Source organism: Arvicanthis niloticus, chromosome 3 (genome assembly GCF_011762505.2).
Source record: "Arvicanthis niloticus isolate mArvNil1 chromosome 3, mArvNil1.pat.X, whole genome shotgun sequence".
NCBI lineage: Eukaryota > Metazoa > Chordata > Mammalia > Rodentia > Muridae > Arvicanthis > Arvicanthis niloticus.
In genome coordinates this window covers 5,750,388-5,773,466 of record NC_047660.1, presented here as the reverse complement: position 1 = coordinate 5,773,466, position 23,079 = coordinate 5,750,388, and the positions used below count along the sequence as shown (strand labels likewise).

At 45.4% G+C, this 23,079-nt stretch overlaps 1 protein-coding gene across 1 annotated transcript in view; it reads right to left on the bottom strand.

The window, feature by feature from the left end:
* Abcc4 (ATP binding cassette subfamily C member 4 (PEL blood group)) overlaps positions 1–23,079 on the bottom strand; it is a 219,035-nt gene that overhangs the window by 49,183 nt on the left and 146,773 nt on the right. The window contains exons 21-23 of the mRNA XM_034498607.2: positions 3,639–3,789; positions 1,072–1,191; positions 230–340 (exon numbers count right to left, since the gene is read on the bottom strand). Coding sequence (XP_034354498.1) covers positions 230–340; positions 1,072–1,191; positions 3,639–3,789 — 382 coding nt within the window. The remainder of the gene's footprint in view (positions 1–229; positions 341–1,071; positions 1,192–3,638; positions 3,790–23,079) is intronic.

Sequence of the window (23,079 nt, the reverse complement as noted above, 5' to 3'; positions counted from 1 at the left end):
CAGATCTCAGTTCATTCTAACAAAGATAAAAAGAACATAAGTAGACCGTCTCACTGGGTCGTGCTGCGTGACTCTATCCACCCTGACGTGTAGTAAGAGCTTTAACATGCTTCATTAGAACCCCACCGAATGTGCCATTAGACAAGGTGGCAAGAGTTTAATTTAATAACTGTAAACACGGCTATAAATTGTAATCATACCATAAATAGTTACTCGCATCTGTACTTACTCTTTGCCAGAATCAGGGACCCAAAGGCAACGACGATGACAAAGATGGCGCAGATGGCGTCCAGACGCACAGCGAACCATCTCGAGGTCGTCAGGAACAAGAACCAAGCCTCTGGGTTGCAAACCAGAACAAGAAATGTGAGTGAGCACAGAAGCCGCTAACTGCGGTGGAGAAGCCACACTGGGTGCAGTGAAGGTGGTGGGTACTGAGATGCTGACACAGAGTAGGGCAGCAAGGTCGTATACTCAAAACTTCTAGAAAGTCAGGAAATACAGAGCAATGATACATACCCTACCCCAAACAGTACAGAGGTTTCAAAAAGGAAAAGAGAAAGAAAGAACTAAAAGACCCAACTAAGGTATATATTATGATATATGGTCATAATACAGGACATGGAGACATGGTCTTCTGTTCACAGGTTGACTGTCTCTTCTCCTTCTACAGCAAAGGACACAGCTCCCAGTTTGCTCTGATCCTATTTTTACTTGAATGCTTTGCACACCCTGGGGTGGGGATGGAACATGGCTTAGGGCTGTATTTAAATGACTAGCATGTTAAAAAAGAGCCACAGGCAGTTTTAGAAGTGCCAGGCCTTTTGCAAAATACGACTGCTGACCCCAGTCTTAAGCAGACAGAGAACTACAGGGCACAGAGGTGGAAGAAAGACTGAGCAAGTCAATTAGGAAAGCCAGACATGAGGAGTGGTTCTGAAAGGGTTCATAGCCTAAGGGCAGATGCAGAAGGAGTGAGTCCAAGAACAGCCAGAGGTGCTGGTTGACAAAGCTGTAACCTGAGGGCACACGGCTGCCAGCTTTCGGAAGTACTGTCATAAATGTACAGACCTGAATGCAAGTCCTGGTGTGCATCAAACAGCTCCTGGCACCTCTCTTCAGCTTTATAAGCCCGGATGGTCCAGAGTCCCTGGAGGGAGGATGATAAATGGGAGAACACCGGGCTCCGTGCTGCATGAACATAGAAGGAGAACATAGAAGGGCTCCATGAGGTGGGACGTGTGAATCACCGCGGCCCGTGCTCCACAGTATAGACCCCAAGTACCAAGCAGTCCTCTTGAAACTTCCTAAAGGGCTCTTAGCTCCCGAACAAAACACTTCTGGGGACCCAGAGAAGACCCTGTCCACCCACCCTCAAACCCTAGTCAACAATGCCTCATTTTCACAATGGAAAGGAGTGTTTCAGTTCAGTCCGCCGGAGTCAAACACAGCCACCGATCCTTTCACTAACCCATCCTTCAAGGTCCTGTTCTCCCTGTACTTCAGAGCTACTTGTTTGGAAATAAATGCGTTTTCACTGATTATTTTGTTTTGGCCAGTAATGTTCTAAAAAGTAGCTTCATAGGGCATTTATCACAACACGTGACAGTGTGGTAAGTGTGCTTCTCTCCCCAGCTTAGATTGCTAATTTATGAGCTGTTGTTTCCCAGTAACTAAGAGTACCTGATACAGCCAGCTGGCCAGCAGATAAGCCAAATGGCCAGGGACCTCCTCTGTGCAGCCCAGAGAAGCTTGCCTCGGCCCAGTAGCTCGAGGACAGCCCTTTATGGCCACCACGTGCCTGGGTGTCACTGAACTTGTGTCCATACCACTGGCCCAGAGGGAACATCGTTGGCCTGACCTTGACTTCGGCCTCCTAAGCTAAAAGACGTCTTCATGACCACCCAGTTGGAAACTCATCCTCATGGTCTGAGGCTAGTGAGACATGTTCACTGTCCTTAAATTTCCAGACTCTCTCTGCAGTCTCAGTAGCTTCACCTTATCAGAATTTAAAGGACAAATTCCTCTTTGTCCATCTCTGACTATGGGGCAATATATATCCTGCAACTCTGTCTCCAGAAGACTGCATCATGACCACCAGGTCCCGGCCTACACAGGGTGACAGGTGGGCTACCGACTGCCAGGCAGTGACACTGACACAAGTCTATGCCACAGTGTTGCTTGTGGTACAACTAGCCTTTCTCTGAAAGCCCACAGCTTCCTTTGCAACAACAAGACTTGTTAATGAAAGACATGGGGATGCACAAAGGAGGCTCGCTCGGCTTGCTCAGCAGTGCCGCGCCTTTATTCTCTGACTTCCCCAAGCCCCGTTGCTATAACCCCTCCAACAGCACTCTAAACATTCTCTCACTGCCTTGCACTGAGATGCGTCACAACGTGGGGGCTCTCAGCAGTTTAACTGGCTCTCCTCACGACTGGTGATTTTTCAATAGCTTTTATGAAGTGTCACCTGCTCTGCTTTACATGGGTCTCTTGACAGTTTATTTCAAAATACACACAGTGGGTCATGAGAGGGAAAAAAGTCCTCTGTTCTGATGAACTTATAACCACATAGTTCAACACTTCCTGGCTCGGCTTTTGAAAAGCTGAGCTGGCTTTAAAGTCACCACAGATATTTCCTAGTACAAATATCTTCCTTCCTGGGGCTGGAATGACGGCTCAGTAGTTAAAACTGCCTGCTCCTCTTCAGAGGGCATGAGTTTGGTTCCCAGCACCTACACGTAGCGCTTACAACCATCTGTAACTCCAGTTCCGATACCCTCTTCTGACCTCCAAGAACACACACACACACACACACACACACACGCACACACTCACATTTAGACACACATGGATTCATATACATAAAAAATTTAAAAATGGTTACAACTTATAAATATCTTCCTTTTCTTTTTTGGCTATTGTCCTTGTGCACTTTTAAGTGTAAGACTTTCGTGTGTATGGCCCTTAGTTTTAATAATAATGAAATATGTTTGTGCATTCATAATGAGACATGTTCTTGATCAGTTCATCTTCTGTGGCTACGTACAGAGAAGAGCGGTGAATCATAAACCATTTTCCTTCTTATCCCCAAACTAGCAAGTCAAATGGGGGAACAGCCCAAATGTGGTTTTGACTGGTCTCTGTGCAGCTCTCCAAAGTGCGGCGCACAACACAACTGAGCTTCGAGAACTCTCAGCACCATGACTGCCATGGACCAGGATTCATGTTTGACTCCCTTCCCTCTTTAACTTGCTCCTTGTCATTGATAGCGTCTTCAAGGAAAGAAAAAAATCCCTGATTGCTTCCCTCTTAAACTAGTTCTAACCTACGATGAAATATTTATCAGAAAACATTTCTTGTGTGCCTCCTGTGTGTGTGTGTGTGTGTGTGTGTGTGTGTGTGTGTGTAGGGGTAAAACATGAACAACAGAGAGCGGTCCCTGTCCTTGGGGAGTATCATACACAGGACATCGACCCCATTCTCACGTTAAGCTCAACTGATCCCTGATGGCCTAAAGACCATGCTCAACTACTGGGGTGCAATCAGCCTGCGAAACTTCACAGATCATAACTACAGTTCCTACGGTGCTCTCTGTGTCACCATTACTGTCCCCATCCAAGACCCTCGGTACTCACTTGTGGACTCCAGGCGCTTGACATCCCGTGACGTTTCTAAGAAGTATCTCCGGAGAACCAGGAAGATGACTGAGAGTGGAACCAAGGGGATGAGGATCCAAGGGATCACGGCTGCCGCCACGGCGATCACACTTATGACAAGGAGCAATGTCTAGAGGGCAAACAGAGAGACAGACCCTCCTCAGCAACACTGTCTTTCCCTTCTCTGCTGAGCCTCACTGGAGTTGCTGAGAATCCTTTGCAATCCCAGGAAGTAAGGACCACATGGTAGGGACCCTACAACCAACAGGCCTGCCCCAGGTACAGATGCTACAATCAACAGGCCTGCCCCAGGTACAGATGCTACAATCAACAGGCCTGCCCCAGGTACGGATGCTACAACCAACAGGCCTGCCCCAGGTACGGATGCTACAACCAACAGGCCTGCCCCAGGTACGGATGCTACAATCAACAGGCTGCCCCAGGTACGGATGCTACAACCAACAGGCCTGCCCCAGGAACGGATGCTACAACCAACAGGGCTGCCCCAGGTACGGATGCTACAATCAACAGGCCTGCCCCAGGCACAGAGGTGCTTTACAAACTTCTTCTTCACACAGTCATTAGCACAGTCCACCAAGCAGGGAACCTGAGTTTAGATTTCCCAATGACTATGCTAAAAGCTGGGTATAACATTGCAAGCCTGTGATCCCAGTGGAGTCTGGGAGTTTGCTAAAAATCAGTGTGAGCTCCAGGTTCAGTGAAAGACCATGTCTCTAAAAATAATGTGGAGAGTGATTGAGAAAGGCATCTGATTTGAGTTCTGGTCTGAACACACATGCACTTGAGCGCGTACACACACACACACACACACACACACACACACACACGACAGAGAGAGACAGACACACAGAGAAAGAACGTGAAACACAAAGATTCATACTTGCACATAAATATATAAGTACACTCCTATTTTTCATTGGTTCCCCCTTTCTCAGTATTTTTAAACTTTGTTGGTTTCTTATGGTTAAACCAGCCTATTCCATGAGGTGGCTGGTGCTTGCACCAGTTGATGGAGACTAACCCCCTGCCCATGAAACCGCCGTTTTCGTGAAACAGCGAAAATTTTAAAAGTTCAAAGATGTAAGCTAAACAGTATACCAATTCTTGCTGACTGAGCAAATATTGTTTAAGTCAAAATACAAAATTTCCTAAGAAAAATGAATTTTAATCCTCCAAAGCAACATAGCTTGAGGAAACAAAAATCCATAAACTCTTGGGGCATGAGATGAAGGCTGGCTACTCACACTCTGCGGACCTGCACTCAGGTAAAGCCCACAGAACCTCCTCAGCATCACTTTCCTTCAAGGCTGGGTATGGTAGCATGGAGGGGTAACCTTAGCCCATGGCAGGCTGAAACAGGAGAGTCACTACAGGTCTGAGCTAGCTTGGGATACAAAGTGATTTCCAGGTCATTCTGAGTTGTGTTTACAGATCCTGTCTCTAGAAGCAAAGAACTGGAACAAAACATAAAGAGGCTCCTTTGGGAATCACACTTTAATAATATAGATTTCAAATCCATTTTCTTTATAGGAAGACTTTTAATTACAAGGACCTGTTTGAGTTTCTGGTATTTATCGTGCCAGCTGCATTCAGTTCTGGGGGCACTCCCAGGCATCCACCTGCGGTTTACTTTAAACTTAACTCCATGGGGGGAAGTCTTGCCACTGGATGTAGATCCATCCATCTAGAGGATGCAGATGGCAAAGAGTATGTTTCCTCTAAACAGTGGTAAAGCCGCAGCCTAACTTCATGTGAACCACCACACCGTGTATATGTCTGGTTCACTTCAGTCCTTATGCAAACTCAGTCTCATACCTGTCTCAAGCACAGAGAAAAACACATGTCTACTCAAAAGGCCACCCAATCTGTACAGAGTACTTTCTACAATTTGTTTATGGTATCGAGAATAAAATCAGACTCAAACTGATCAGACCTTGGTGCAAGTGGGAAGCTTTGACTTCTGCTGTCAGTGAGACTGGAGAATCCGTTCCAGGCTGCCAGAGTGTACAGTACCCTGTGCTGGCTTCCACCCTGGCTCATCTCGCCAGATATGTCTCTAGTGCGGTAAGCAAAGCAGGATTGACCTCTTGCCAAGGTTTTCCTCTGATTGAGTGAGGGAAAAAATGACGACTGGGTTCTGATCAGTGAGCTGTTTACTGATGCATGTATAAAAGGGGCTCTTTCATCTACTATTTTGGGAACACGTGAGATAAAAGAAACTGGTCTCTGAGTGGAAAAAGAACATAACAAATTATGCTGCTGGATGACACAGGATTCCTGGAGGGCACTCAAAGTGTGAAGAGCTCACAGACTTTGAAAAGCATTAAGAAGTAAACATTTAACTCCTATCAGATTAGACTTGGCACCCTCCACCTACAGGGCATGGGCAGGCACAGGGAGCTCAGAGCGTTACACGGAAGACCCCACTCCTTAAACACTGGCCATGTCTGAATTTTGTCAATGGGTACAAATATAACAGCGATCAGCTCTGGTTCCCAGGTCTAATGTCAGTCATTAGACCCACTCTGGGGTCACTTCACTTACACTTGTCTCCTGAGCTCGGTCGTCGCTGCTAAGTCAGAGCTTTAGGGCATACTGGCATGACGGATTTGTCTGTGGCGTTCTATATAAACCTCTCTAAGATGACGACTTTAAATCTGTAGACAGTCCCTCCATTTGCCAGGTGGCTGATGTGACCGTTTCACATCTGCAGCAGCTCTGGGTCCTATGTCACCCATCTGTTAGCTCTGGACTCTGAGTCAAAGTTAACAGCACCAGAGAGAACGGCTTGAGGGTTCTAATCGGTTTTCTTGCGAACAGTTTCCCTTTTCTAGGGTTAATGTTTATTATAAAACTCAAGGGTTCAACCTACATTAACAATGTTATACTTTGGATACAAGTTAAAAAATAAAGGTATATAATGCTGAACAGAAAAAACTGTTCAAAAGCTTTTAATTCAAGAACTCATAAAGAAAGATATTTCATCAGAATAAAGGGTCGGGGGCTGGAGAGATGGCCCAGGGGTCAAGAGCACTTCCTGCTCTCAAAGAGGACAGCCTGGATGAGCCTGGAACTCTAGGTTCAGGGGTTCTGATGCCCTATCCTGGCCTCCACGGGCACCTGCACTCACAGGTTGCCCAGAGTCCCACAGAAAAACATACACAAAAACACACACAGATCTTCAAAAGTGAAAGAAAAACTGGGTCCAGTTATCCAGGGGAAAAAAACAAACCAGTTTATAAGAACCTGAACTACAGCTTCAGAAGGTTAAAACAAAATCTGACAGTACTTAGAATTCACAGGCAAACCCAGTCACTGTCGAATGGTACAAAAGGAGGTCATGTTCACTCCAACAATTGACAGAACAACTAACAAAGAACCAGCAGGAATACAAGAGTTCTTGATGAGTGCATGATCAAATATTGACCAATGGCTACAGGGGCAAGCACAATTCTTTTCAAGCAAAAATCCACCATGCCACAAAGCAAGCGTTCACAAATCTCGACAAGATGCAGAACGGATTTGATTTCAATGGATTTAACAACAGCGCAAAAAAACAAAAACAAACAAACAAACAAACAAAAAACAAACCCAAGTTAACTAGAAAACTGGCTAACTAGAAAACTGGCTATCAGGAAATTCCACTACAGAGTTCTAAATAATACTGGGTTTACAAAAACACAATAGAATGGAAGTATTTTGGAAAAAACAAAAGATGAAAATCAGATGCTATCAAAATCTGAAAGTTGCAGCTAATGCTGTGTTTAGAGGTAAATGTATAGCTTTAACTTTTTAAAACAAGAGAGTCTAAATGTCAAAGGTCTAAAACCAGATGTTAAGACACAAAATGAGAGTGGAGAGATGGCTCAGTGGTTAAGAGCACTTACTGCCTTCAGAGGACAATGGCCCAATCCCAACACCCACATGGTAGTTCATGGCTATCCACAGCGCCAGCTCTGGAGCATCTGGCACTCACTTCTGACTGCTTCATGCATCGAGCACATATTTGGTGCACATGCATGTGTAGGCAAGACACTCATACACAGAAAGTAAAGAGAGTTTAAAGGAGGATCTAAAAACGAATAAACAGAATTAACAACCAAAAGGAAACAACAAACCAAGACAAAGCAGACACACTGGCTCAGGCTGGTAAAGACATTATCTGGGAGGCAGAGACAGGAGGATTGCTGCAAGTCTGAGGCCAGCTTGATCTACATAGGGAGTTCCAGGCTAATCAAGGCTATATAATGAGAGGCCATAAAAAATGGCAGCATAAAAGAAAATGGAAAAATATTAATTAGATAGAAAAACAATAAAACGTGGGTCTTTCAAAACACTACCAAATTAGTAAGCTTCAAGGCCAAGGAAGGAGAATTGGTTGCTCCCATCATGTAACACAAGAGGCAAGACACGGGCTTTAAAAGGGCTGATTAACACACAGTTAAGTTGTTTCATGTAGATAGCTTATGTCTTAAGAAATAAATATATTACAAAAAATAGCAACCTGAATAGCTCTTTTTAATTTGAGAATCAGAATTCATAATCTGAAAAGAATTTAGTGACTAGTTAAAGTTCTTGGCTTATAAGTGCTCCACCCTTGGACTATAGTGCTCCACTCTTGGACTATAATGCTCCACTCTTAGACTACAGTGCTCCACTTGAGCTATAGTGCTCCACCCTTGGACTATAATGCTCCACTCTTGGACTATAGTGCTCCACTCTTGGACTATAATGCTCCACTCTTGGACTATAATGCTCCACTCTTAGACTATAGTGCTCCACTCTTGAGCTATAGTGCTCCACTCTTGGACTATAGTGCTCCACTCTTGGACTATAGTGCTCTACTCTTGGGCTATACTGCTCCACTCTTGGACTATAGTGCTCCACTCTTAGACTATAGTGCTCCACTCTTAGACTATAGTGCTCCACTCTTAGACTATAGTGCTCCACTCTTGAGCTATAGTGCTCCACTCTTGGACTATAGTGCTCCACTCTTGGACTATAGTGCTCCACTCTTGGGCTATAGTGCTCCACTCTTGGGCTATAGTGCTCCACTCTTGGGCTATAGTGCTCCACTCTTGGGCTATAGTGCTCCACTCTTGGGCTATAGTGCTCCACTCTTGGGCTATAGTGCTCCACTCTTGGACTATAGTGCTCCACTCGGGCTATAGTGCTCCACTCTTGGACTATAGTGCTCCACTCTTGGGCTATAGTGCTTCACCCTTAAACTATTGTGCTCCAAACTTGAGCTATACTGCTTCACTCTTGGACCATAGTGCTCCGCTCTTGGGCTATAGTGTTCCACTCTCAGGCTATAGTGCTCCACCCTTGGGCTATAGTGCTCCACTCTTGGGCTATAGTGCTCTACCCTTGGGCTATAGTGCTCCACTCTTGGGCTATAGTGTTTCACTGGTGAATTCCATGAAACACTTAGGAAAGAAAAAAACCCGCCAATCTTAGAAAATTCTTGGTTTTCTTTTAGAAGAGGACTGACAGCTGGGCATGGTGGTGTATTCCTTTAACTACTTGGAGGCTGAGGCAGGTGGATAGCTGTGGGCTGAGGCCAGTTTGGTGTATACAGGGAGTTCAGGTCAGCCACAGCTACATAGTGAGACCCCTTTGCAAACCTCCAAACCCCCCTGCAAAAGAAAGAGAAGAGGACTGTAGAGGAAGACAAATGGCTCAGGACAAACGTTTTGAGAAGCTCACTACTGGCCACTGGCCTCTGTGACTGGGGGCAGGTGAGGCAAGTTCAGGATCTGCATGGCGGGGAAGCTGTCAGCCGCAGCCATAGTTCCTTCTGCTTCTGCTCGTAAGGCTTTTAATCCACCGCACCAAGCTGCCTGGGATGAACTGATATGATCTCCCTTACTTGAAACCAACCAATTATAAGCCAGTAATCACATTTTCAAAATACCTTTCAATCAACACCTTGCTTTCTGTTTGAGTAAACTATTTGGGTTGGGAGCCTTAAGCCAGCCAAGCTGACACATACCACTGACTACCGCGGACAGAAATCCCTTGCCAACTCTTTTCTTTTCATGAGGTCGGTATATCTCTAACACCGGATGTTTACAAAATATCACAAAAAGAGGTGCAAAGGATAGACCCAAATCTTTGCTGAACGACAGATAGGAAGTTGAGTTAACCACAGATACACCGGTGACCTTCTTTGCATTGGTAAGGAGAATGGTGGAGAGCAATATTAATCAAAATAAGTAAGGCTTTTAGTTAAAAAAATGGTGAGGTGAATTTAAAACTTAAATAAAGGAGCTTTAACAGAAGAGAGCAGAGTGGGAAGGATCACCTGCTACTGGGTTCGAGTCTTTCTAAAACGAACAGTAGCCAAGCCACTGCGGTATTCCTGAAAGAACAGACAAATGGTGTGGGGAGAGGCCACAGGCAGCAGCAGCAGCTCACATGCAGGCAGCCAAGGCATCAAGACCATGTCATGCGTACAGGTTTAACAAATGTGGAGAAATATTAAGGAGAAACGAACCTCAGACAACAAGCATTCCTTCCATACACCCGAACTACCTGCGGATGTAGGAGGCCTTTGAGAACGAAGAAAAAGATACGGTAGGGTATTGCTGGTGAAGCAGGCCACGGCTGCAACCCCAGCACCTTAGTCTGCACAGCAAGTTCCAGGACAATCAGGCCCAGACACTGAGACGCTCTCTGGAAAAATCGAAGAGAGGCCATGAGATATCTCAAGCAGTAAATTACTTGCCGCGCTATTGGGAAGAGAGAGAGAGAGAGTTCAATGTCTGAGAAGCCACACAAAGAGCAGACCATAGCAGTGTGTGTATAACAACCCCCGGTGCCAGGGAGGAAGAGATGGGGGCGCTGGTGAGAGACTGCTGCTGGCCAGTCAGTTTAGTCAAATTGGAGAGCTGTAGGCTCACTGAGTATGTGAAAAAGTAAAGGTAAGATGGACAGCCAAGGGGAGGGCTCAGTGACTAAGAAATGCACTGGGCCAGCTGAAGGCTGCCCTTTGGATGCCTACATGAATGCCAGGTGGGTGTGGTAACTGGCCTGTAATTTTAGCACGTTGGAGACTGACACAGGAATCCCCAGAAGGACTTGGCTAGCTAGACCAGATCTAGAAGGGAGCTCTGGGTTCAATTAATAGACCTGCTTCTATGTATAAGGTGAACAGCAATCAAAGAAGACGTGGCATCAACCTCTGGTCTCCACAGGCATGTGCATACATATATGTACTCATGTGCCCACATTCGAATACATACACATACACCCTACACATGAATACACATGCCAGAAAGACAGATGGGCAGTAACTGAGAAAGATGTTCAACATCTACTCCGGACTGCATCTTCATACATACACATGTATGTACATACAGACATAAACACACCCATAAAAATAACGTATCTTCATACGGCTTAGGACACACAAAGATTCTTTAGGATACACAGAGAAAAAAAAACCATAAAATACACAAAAAGGTTATTATTAGACTTCATCAAAATTAGAGCCTACTGCCCAAAAGATACTGTTAAAAACACACACACACACACACACACACACACAGAAAAGAAAACCACAAACTGGAAAAAATGGGAAATTATTACAACTAAACATACACACATCCCAATCAATCAGTCATAACACGATTTTAAGAATAAATTCATAAAGAATAAGCAAGAGATTTGAACCAAAGAAAAATCCACACACAAAAACATTCCAAGTGGCCAATAAATGTGCACAAAAAAAAAAAAAAAAAAAAAACCTCAGTATCACTAATCACCAGGGAAGCAAGGCTACAGTCATGGGAGATCAGCCATCCCTACAGCAAAGGCTCAAACCAAACTGTATGGGGTACGGGAAATATTCTGCTCATGCATGAGGTGGGGGTTACAGAGATGTAAGCGATATTAGGACTTTTGAGCTAGAAGGGAATGCTTACTTTATTGTAGGAAACTTAGATCTTGAGAAGAACACCGATGGCGCAGAAAAGAGTTAATGTCACTGGGGCCCTGTGCAGGCACGTGCTGAAAATCTTACAGAGTTGCGGTGCCAAGAATGATTTATTTTGGGTGCATCTAGAGTGGAAGAGGACCCCATGTGAAGACTAGAAATCAGTATGTATCTCAGAACAAACATAGCTCCCACACCCTGGGTGATCTCTCTCGACGGGCCTGAACCCTGCACCATGAGGCAGAGGCTGCATCATCCACTTCAAGGCTGGATTCAGACACTCAGCAAATAACCAACCAACCAGGAGCCAGAGAAAGGGCTTGGAAAAACAAGTAAGTTATGAACTTCAGAAGCAGGAGAAACTCCAAGACAGCACTTATTATGATGAATCATGATCCAGATGAAATTGAAAAGACACATCGTACGTAAAGTGGAAAGTGCTCGGGCCCGAGAGATGGCTAATGGGGTGACGCGTGTGCTCCCAAGCCTGAAAGCCTCCATTTCATCTCTGGAACCTCTACAGCAGAAGAGAGAGCCGGCTCCCACAAGTCCCCTGACCAATATATTTGAGCGCACATACACACATGCAATTAGTAAGTGGTAAATAAACATAAAATAGGAAGTGTTCGATTTTAATAAAATTGAAGTAATCCAGTAGCCCGACCGTTTCTTATTTGCCTCGCTGTAAGACAACAGAACACACACAAAAATGGGTACAAGCAAGAACAGTGAGATATGGGTACTCTAGAGGTCTCCGTAGAAGTAAATATGTCACCACATCTCTCTCTATGCTTAACAACTGTGGGTGGCTGAGGGTACGAGATCCCATGGGAGTGGGGGAAGGGCATGGCAGAGGACCTCTATTCTTTGACCACACACACTACCCAACGATGTTACCTTATAAAGTTCTGTGCTCTTGTAGAAATACCACGAGATTGTTCAGTTTTTGTTTTTTGTTTGTTTGTTTGTTTGTTTTTTGGTTTTTTGTTCTTTAGGTCTTAATTGCCTTCTTGCTAAACTACAACCATTATCACCAGGACACACATGCTGGGACAAATTGCCTACAAGCCTGGGAGAATCCCCAGTGACTGTCACCACACTACTGAGTGTGCTAACTCTCTGACTGGCAAAATCCCAACCACCTCCTCTCTCATTAAGGACACAGTCCAGGAATAGTAGGCAAGAGGCCTTGTGGATGCTCTCAGCCAATCACACAGGCCCCCAGGGTCACATGGTGGTCAATATTTCCAGTACCCGCTATTGACAACCTGACAACCTGACTGTCGGGGGGGTGGGGGGGGGCTTCAGTCAGGCTGCTGGCACGGTATTATCTCTGAGGTTGGCATCTTCAGATGATTCTCTCCTTGCAAAGGCACAGAGTAAAAACTCTTTTGTTGATTTCTGAAAGCATGAAAAACACTATGATTCAGTTAAAAATGAGTGAGTTTACTTTTAAAGACAGAGATCTTTGAAAAACCAGGGCAAGACAACCTACCTAACGCCATCCTTTGTCTGAGAGGGACTGGAAGGTGGGAGTGGGGTGAGCACACCGTAGAGAGCTCCGAATGACAAAGTTATTGTTCTGGGTGCTTTCTACACACTTCCCCTGACATCTCCTCACAAAGCCATGCAAGGGTCACTGGGACCAGACAAGTCCGGGCAGTTCCACCCCTGTGCTTCTATAAAAGCTGGTGACCCAGCCTATTATCCCCAAGTCTTAGGCTGGCTTTGTTCCCCATATCCAGATGCAGCAGCTTTTTCTCATCCCGCACCCCCAGGAAGAAGGGACTAGGGACAGCTCCTTTGCGTCCTTTGGCTTGGCATTTTCACTTCATAAAGCCGAAGTCAATGTGTCTGTGTGCAGGGGGGAGGGAACCGCGCGTTCAGTGGTGGTCTCCACGACTGCCTGCACTGGTGGCTCAAGTAGCCTCAGGATTAGCCCTTTGTGTGCCATGAAAGGGTTTGAAAAGTCAGTTATTTAAGCTCAGTCGAGCTGTTGGCTTTCTTTCTTTATTTCTTCTTCTTTCTTCTTTTTCTTTTTTTGATGAGGGTGTGAAGTGAGGAAGAATGGTTTTGCAACGCAGCTCTAAATCACTGGCAGTATTTTTTTTGTTGTTTTTTGTTTTTTGGGGTTTTTTGTTTTTTTGCAGAGGACAGCTGCGTGCAAGTTTTCACACTCGGAGAAGTACAACCCCAACCCCACTAAAACGCCAAGTAACTTCATTTTCTATTGTTTTGTTCGGAAGTAGGGATCTGAGCTGCCAGAATTCTAGATAAGTGAGACACTTTGCTCGATGCTTCCGGGGGCTACAGAATCTTTGGAAATAGTATAGAGGTTCATTAATATGAAATATTTACTGCTCAGTGATCTATTCTGAAAACAACAGACCCCAATGGTGTGACACAAATGGAAAACAGCCATTACAATCCTAAGCAGTAACAAACCCAGTGTACAAGCTCACGAGCTGGGACTAGGGTCTGGTGTGTGTCAGATAGTTATCTTAATGGAACACAGCAGAACATAAGATGATTACTGTTATCAAGCTATTTGTCTCACGTAGAAATAATATTATATTTAAAAAGAAGCACATTCTTTATTACTTGAATGATTTTTGTTGGAATGTCACTGGGGGGTGCCCAGCTCTGGGTTAGATCCCCAGTCCTAGGGGGCAGTGGGCTATGTGGGGGACAGGGTCAGGGGTATTCAGCCAAAGACCTATCACTCTATCCACTTGAGAAAATGAGGCAGAAAGGTTATTTGAGCCCAGGAGTTCAGAGCCAGCCAGTACAATGTATCAGGATCTTACTTCTAAAACAAAGCTCAACGAAGGGAAGAGAGAATTATGTTGGTGCGATGGCAATTATCTCTCCTGCAATCCTTATGAAGTAGATATTCTTTTCTTTCATCGTTACAGCTCTATAGCATGTAGCATTGTGAGCATGTACGGGATGTAGCGTTGTGAGCATGTACGGGATGTAGCGTTGTGAGCATGTACGGGATGTAGTGTTGTGGGGATAGAGATGGTCGGTAGTAAAGCTTGGTGAATTAGAAAGGGTGATTTCCAGGCTCCCTAACGCTATCATACATGACATATGAACCCTGTCACACACAGTCACCTCACAGCATGTAAACTTGAGGCTTTTCCTGAAGAAGCAAGAGCACAGCCCGAAGTGATAGTATTCTTTTTTTTTCTTTTTTTAAAGTACTCTGTGACCCCAGGTAGGAAGACACAGCAGAGAATATATGCATAAGCTTTTTAAAAACAGTCTGTCTTCATTTAGAATGGAGAACAGCTCAGTTTTCCCAGCACCTATGATATAACAAAACACAGCCACATCTGGTGGCCTTAACCACATCTGGTGGTCTTCAAGGTTATCTATAGGGTGAGGAGGTAGCTCAGTTGGTAGAGCTGGCTTTGCACATACAAAGCCCTAGATTCAGCTCCCAACACCACGTAAACTGGGCATGGTGGCACCGGCCTCCTGATGCCAGGACTCAGGAAGACAAAAGGATCAGAAGTACAATGTCATCCTTGGCTACATAGTGAGTTCAAGGCCATCCTGGGATACCTGAGACCCCATTGTGTAAAACTGAAATGGGTTGTGATTGACAGACCCTGGGGATGAACTGTCCTGCACCACAGAGGTACTAGTCAGAGTCAGGATTTGCCTTAACCATGGCATTCTTATGTAGACACCCCATGTCTAAATCAGTGAGCCCTCTGCCTCTGTACAGGGACAATCCTCTGCTCTCAGTGCCCTGTTTGCTGTATCTTACCAACTACTACAACACTAAGGGCTGGTTCTTGAGACACAGTCTCTTCAGGATCTGTCTCCACTGCCTTTGTCTCATCTAAAGCCTTGTTTCAACACAGTGTATTATTATTATTATTATTATTATTATTATTATTATTATTATTATTATTATTCCACACTGTAGTCTCATTACAAATATCCCACACCCAGGAGTCTTGACAAGTGTGCCTTCTCTACTTCAGGGACTACTCAAAGCTATGTCCGGTTCCTCCAGGAAGGCTGCAGAAGAATCCCAAAAGCTGTGACCTAAGAATGTATGTCAGCTCAGAAATAACAAAACCCTGATGCTTAGATTTAATTTAAAAACATGTACAATATGCATGGTTTAGCCTAGAACTTGCTACCTAGACCAAGGCTTGGATTCACAGATCTCTCCTGCTTCCTCCTCCTGAAGTCTTACATATAATGAGTCTTCAACAGCTGTCAAGACACTGGGAAGCTCTTTGTACAGGGCCTTCAGATGTTCCTCCAGGATTCCCCATTTACTGTTCCTACCTGTGGTGTTTTAAATGAGAATGGTCCCCATAGGCTCATATACTTGAACGTTTGGTTCCTAGTTGGTGAACTGTTGAGGACAGACATGGTCTCGTTGGTAACATGAGGGTTTGATGTTTCAAAATCCCATGGCAGGCCCAGTCCGTCTGTCTTTCTGTCTCTCTCCCTCCAACTGTCATATCAGATGTGAGCTCTCAGCCACTGCTCCAGCGCCATGCCTGCCTGCTCTGCCCTGCCATGATGACCATAAACTAACTCTCCAAAGCTGTAAGCACGTGCCTAGACATGTGCTTTCTTCTATAAGCTCCCTTGGTCACATCGTTCTTCACTGTAGCAACACAGTAACGAAGACACCAGCTAAGCCTAATTTACAACCTGGGGTTGGGGGAAGAGCATTTAACTGAGTATTTGGGGGGTTTGGGATCCAAGTCTGACTAGGCGGTCAGGTCAGCCTCCTCAGCCTCCTAAAGTGCTGGCGGGGGCTACAGGTGTGCGCCACCACACCTAGTCTCTGAGAAGTCGTTACTGAGTCTTTCCAAGCTTTCAGCCTATCAAGTTCTTCCTTATATTTGATCAGTTTGTTGGTAACTATGTCATCATTAAGTTACAGTGACTAGCATTGTGAGCAAACTTAGTAAGACGCATGGGGTGACTACGGAGCAGAGCGCCAGCCATGGAGGGCAGATCGCTTACTAGCCAAGGGACAAGCACCTCAGGAGGCAAAGGCTAACACTAATCCCTCAATGTTCCCAACTTACTGGCTTCACTCAAAGAAGCAGAAGGCTCTGTAAGCAACACTACTGCTCTCCCTCACTTAATCCACAACTCTTAAAGTCTAGAGTCTCTCAGAGTAAAACCCAGTGCTCAGACACCACCAGGCTTCCTCTGTGCACAGGGACCATGCATGAACCCAGAGCATTGTGGGATACTGAATGGAAATGGGATAAGAGAACAAAAAACACTGGGATCCCTCACTGCATCACAGCATCCCGGCCTCCAGCATCCCTCACTGCATCACAGCATCCTGGCCTCCAGCATCCCTCACTGCATCACAGCATCCCGGCCTCCAGCATCCCTCACTGCATCACAGCATCCTGGCCTCCTGCATCCCTCACTGCATCACAGCATCCCAGCCTACCCATCCCTCACTGCATCACAACATTCTGGCCTCCTGCATCTCTCGCTGCATCACAGCATCCTGGCCTCCTGCATCCCTCACTGCATCACAGCATCCTGGCCTCCTGCATCCCTCACTGCATCACAGCATCCTGGCCTCCTGCATCCCTCACTTCATCACAGCAACCCGGCCTCCTGCATCCCTCACTGCATCACAGCATCCCAGCCTCCAGCATCCCTCACTGCATCACAGCATCCCGGCCTCCAGCATTCCTCACTGCATCACAACATCCTGGCCTCCTGCATCCCTAACTGCATCACAACATCCCGGCCTCCAGCATCCCTCACTGCATCACAGCATCCCAGCCTGCCCATCCCTCACTGCATCACAGCATCACAGCCTCCTGCATCCCTTACTGCATCACAGCATCCCGGCCTCCAGCATCCCTCACTGCATCACAGCATCCCAGCCTGCCCATCCATCACTGCATCATAGCATCCCTCACTGCATCACAACATCCCGGCCTCCAGCATACCTCACTGCATCACAGCATTCCAGCCTCCTGCATCCCTCACTTCATCACAGCATCCCGGCCTCCAGCATCCCTTACTGCATCACAGCATCCCAGCCTCCTGCATCCCTCACTTCATCACAGCATCCCGGCCTCCAGCATCCCGGCCTCCAGCATCCCTCACTGCATCACAGCATCCCAGCCTGCCCATCCCTCACTGCATCACAGCATCCAGGCCTCCAGCATCCCTCACTGCATCACAGCATCTCGGCCTCCAGCATCCCTCACTGCATCACAGCATCCCAGCCTCCTGCATCCCTCACTGCATCACAGCATCCCTCACTGCATCACAGCATCTCAGCCTCCAGCATTCCTCACTGCATCACAGCATCCTGGCTTGCCTATCCCTCACTGCATCACAGCAACCCTCACTGCATCACAGCATCCCAGCCTCCTGCATCCCTCACTGCATCCCAACATCCCAGCCTCCTGCATCCCTCACTGCATCCCAGCATCCCAGCCTGCCCATCCCTCACTGCATCACAGCATCTCGGCCTCTAGCATCCCGGCCTCCAGCATTCCTCACTGCATCACAGCATCCTGGCCTGCCTATCCCTCACTGCATCACAGCAACCCTCACTGCATCACAGCATCCCAGCCTACCCCATTCTTCAGGTAGTGACACAGCCCTGACAAGAACATGAGTGAAGCAGAAGGGACTTTTTACCTGCTAAGATTTCTTTAGTATGTACAGGCATGCTGGTCCCCCCTTGAGAAAGCACGCATGGAAAGCAAGCACAACATGTGTGCAAACCAGATCAGTGGCCCTGCTTATGAGGGGGAGAAAAGTCCATGAGCCAAGAATGGCAGCGTCTTTAGAGGAGAGAGATGTATACATGACACATCTTTATATTCCCTAAAATTCCAAGGGAGTCTTCACTAATGAGCTAGGATGGGCTAACTTTGTACAGGTTCAACTGAACATGTGTGTAGGTGTGCACGTACGTATGTGCGCTTGCATGTGACGGCGAGAGGTTAGTGTTGGGCGTCTTCCTCAATCCCTTTTCTGCCTTACTTCAAGAAAGGGTTTCTCACTGAACCTAAAGCTCGTGGATTTGGCGAGGCTAGGCTGGCTGGCCACTGAGTCTCAAGGAACCTCCTAGTTCCATCTCCCCACTCCTGGGGCTATAAGCCTGGCCTTTCCATATGAATTCCAGGGGACTGAACTCAGCTCCTCACGTCTGCATGGCAAGGTCTTTACCATCTCCCCAGCCCTGCCACAAACACTGTCTTTCGAGTATAGTTCCCCAAACAACAGTTTTGTGGAAAAGTCACATACAGACAATGCAAATGTATTGCTCCTTGAGGGAATTTATGGGCATACACATTAGATACACATACACATATTATATATATACATAAACTATATACACATATTACATATAGACATATACATACACATATGCATACTACATATACACACATATTACATACACATACATACACAACACATTATATACACATATTATATACATGTACACACATACACACCCACACAGACACACACAACACATACACACACCATATGGTTCGTGGGTAGTTTCCCTCTAAGAGTCAGATTGTGGGGGTGGGTAACTAGAATGATGCCTGCCCTTTACAACATGAATCATGGGCAAGCAAAGTAACATACATCTGTTTGGATACAGAGTCTGAGAGGGCACCTCCGTGAGGGAAGGGTTCAAGCCCTTGCTCAGTGCTGGGCATTCCCACACTGGCCTTAGAGGAGGCTATAATCTGATTATCTGTTGATCAGATTCACCTGCTGCAATATGTTAAACTCTTGGATTCAGGAGAGAAATCTTAGTTAAGTGCTGGACTCAGCTGAGATACTGACATTTCAAGTGGAGAGCAACGGTGTCTGCTGTGTTCAGAAGCTAGGTGATGGTCTGAACCACACACCATGTGGCTCAGAGAGCAAAGCAGCAGACAGAACGAAAAACCAGTGACAGGCAGTCAGTAGTAATTACGGATACTTTAAATGCTATACCTGAGATTTCACTTAAGGGCACGAGAAGGTAGTAGTAGATGAGAAAGGCGTTCTCTGAATAAATTAGTGAGGAGTGATAAAAATTAAAATGATTGAGGCTTATCACACAAGCCAAAGCCAAGCAGAATCGTTAAAACTTAGCTACAACACACTTGGCAGTCAATATATCCTAAAAAACAAACCAAAACAAAACAGCAGAACACTCCCACCAACCTTCTTTATCTTCCTTAACTGAGGAAAGGAATGTGGTCATACGAGGACTTTGGCAGCACCCTGCCCTTCTCCTCTCTGTTCACAGGTCTCCCCTGTCTACCTCCTCTGCTGTAACCACCTCCTGCCTCAGTTTCAGGCCCTTTGGGTGAATGAGTATGCTTGACATATATGTATGGCATACAAACTTGTTTGACAATCAGCTAGCTTTTTTTTTGTTTGTTTTTGTTTTGTTTTCTTGTTTTTTTCGAGACAGGGTTTCTCTGTATAGCCTTGGCTGTCCTGGAACTCACTCGGTAGACCAGGCTGGCCTCGAACTCAGAAATCCACCTGCCTCTGCCTCCCAAGTGCTGGGATTAAAGGCATGCACCACCACTGCCCGGCTAATCAGCTAACTTTTAAATCAGGAGGAAAGCAGGCTCCAGGAAAGCTATGGAGAGAATCTTCAAGCTTTGCCCACTGTTTGATTCAGGCCACCCCCAGTGACCCCATTTTCTGGGAGGAAGGAGGCAGCCCTGGCCCTCTACAGCTGTTTCTGTCACCTGAGGTCATGATGTCTTCCTGTGTGAATCAACCTGGAAGCTGCACTTAGGTTCTTTGTGCTCTACCAGAAGCCAAGGCAATGGGGCATTTTCCCAATGTCCACACATGGGCAGCATCTCCCAGAGATTCTGATTTCATTTCGATCACTCTGTGGGTGTAACTACCCTCTGTGGGCCTCTATAGAGGGTCATGGGAAGAATGCAGAGACAATTAGAGCACTATGATCAGATAAGGAAAAATAGTCACCTTATCTCATGAATATGACACATCTCATAAGTATTCATAAAATAGCTTTAAAATCCACAATACAGAACCTACTGGGTTACTTTCCCAATTTGGGACAACCTAGTCCAGTTTGGCTTTGCATTGTGCACTTTATTCTGCTTTGCTGAACAGACTTCTACTTACACTTCGTGAGGCCTTTCCTCAGAGAAGATGAGAAAGGCACGGCTCACACTATGCTCATCCCACAGACTGTAACTGTTCCTTCCTACTTGCCCTTCCCAACCAAACATGGGATTCTGCCCCATTGAGACCTATAGCCCCAAGCACAGAGTGGGGCTGTCCTTTGATAAATACTTATCAGAGGATGAAGACTATGTCTCCCTATATCCAAACATTCTATGAGCTCCCTAACAGATCAGTGGTACAGGCTGGGAGGGAGAGACACTCTACAAGGAATAGGAAACAATTCATCCCCAAGTCATCGATTTATATAAAAAACAATGTTTTCCTTTGGGGAAAAAGTCAAGATGGTTTGTGAAATATCTATTTACAAACACAGTCATTCAACATATTCTCATCAAATATTACAAATATATTTACCTTATTAAGGTTATTACTAAAAATAGTGAGCCCTATTTTAATTAAAATGCTCCTAAAAAATTTAAGACGTGGCATCTGTTAAATTATTAATCACCACTTTAGGAAAATGTAGGCTGGTAGAGAGATTGGTAGAAGGAGAGAACTGATTCCCACCAGCTGTCCTCTGGTTTCTACATGCATTGTTCCATGATGCTTGAAGCAACACACAGTAAGATAGAATCTGTATTCTAAAAAGAGACAACAAAGTAAACCAATGCTACTAAAATTTATGCTGACAATAAGACATCATCAAAGAGTGAGAGCTGTGAGTTAATGACCTGTCTACACATGCATATAATACATATCTACATATACATATGTATACAGATGTGTGTGTGTGTGTGTGTGTGTGTGTCTAGTTTATCTATACAGTCATTCCTGTTCTAAGATATTTGTCTCGCCTTGGTTTCTCCTATCTGAGGGCAGATGAACATCTCTATGGCACTGATATTTTAATTCTACCTAGTTTTAGCCTGCATAAAACTACTCTGTCTTGATGGAGGGCTTGCTTTTAGAAATCCTGTCTATACCCAAAGTGCTTTCAATTTCTTGAAAAGGCCAAGAAACAAAACACATTTGAACAACACTTTTTAAGCCAGAGGTATACTGTGAGCCACTGGCAACTCCAACATAACTTTCCATTTTATATTATTATTTCCAGTCATGTATTTACATTCTATTCAGAAGACCCTTCAGCTCTGTTCTACCCCTTGCTATATAGCCTGTCAGTAATCTGTCTTTAGTCACTAAGGATCCACACTTGCACCAACCAAAGGCTCAGTCTCCCAGGCATCTCTTCTTACCCTGTCTCATTAATACCTCTCCAGAAAGCAATCAAAGACACGGATTTTGAAAACTGTCACTGCACTGTGCTCCATTACCACATATACCAACAGTTAGTACTTTAAAACAAAACCCACCCATGTACACACAATTTATCAATCTTTTGTTGAAGCCTATGGGACAAAATTAGACTTATATAGCAGGGAGTCTGTTCACATTTTAAACAAAATTTCCTTCATTTAGCCATCCCATTGGTAGCCTGACAGATCTCAGTCCCAATTTTTGTCCCAACTCAGAACATAGGGACTCCAGGTACAATGCCAGAAATGAAGGGTCCTGTCCTCTGACCCCATCCCTTCAATTCCTCAGAACTGCACTCATCGAGGTGCTTAATTTAAGTTCTGGACTGCCTTACAAAGCTAACTATTAATTTAAGTTCTGGACTGCCTTACAAAGCTAACTAAACGGCCTTCACCTTTCAGAAAAGGCGATGAAGCACCCATACTCTGGATTAAACAATTCACAGGGGTAATTGTAATTACATTATTTACTTCTTTAGCTATCCAAGCTTAATTATCCAGAAAAGCATGCGCGTATGCATAGCTTTTATAAGGAAGAACTACGAGCCAAGCAGTCTTTATTTTTTGCTTTCTGTCACCTAAACTGTGAGTTCTGGTTTCCACTCTGCCTGCTAGTCTACGTGCTGCGTGCCGCCATGTTCGCTGGAGATGCTTCCCTGAAGATCAGATCCAGCTGAACTTAACTGTCTCAGCCAAGCTGAGCACAGGAGCATCCTGGGAAATTCCCTGTACATAGCTGGAGCTGCCTGGTGGCTTCCTGATGTCAGCAGCAGGGGTTGCTAATGACATTAAGAACAAAGGCAGACAGGAAGTTAGCCACTAAGGTCACTTTGGAAAGGAGCTAAGAAAACCAACCATTCAAGGACCAACACAACAGTAAACAAGGCCTGAGAAAAATTCCACCCACCTCAGAGGTCCACACCAGAAAGCTGGTGCTACTATTGACAGCAGAGTCTTAGTCCTGAATGGTTTGTCTCATGGCTAATTCTCACAT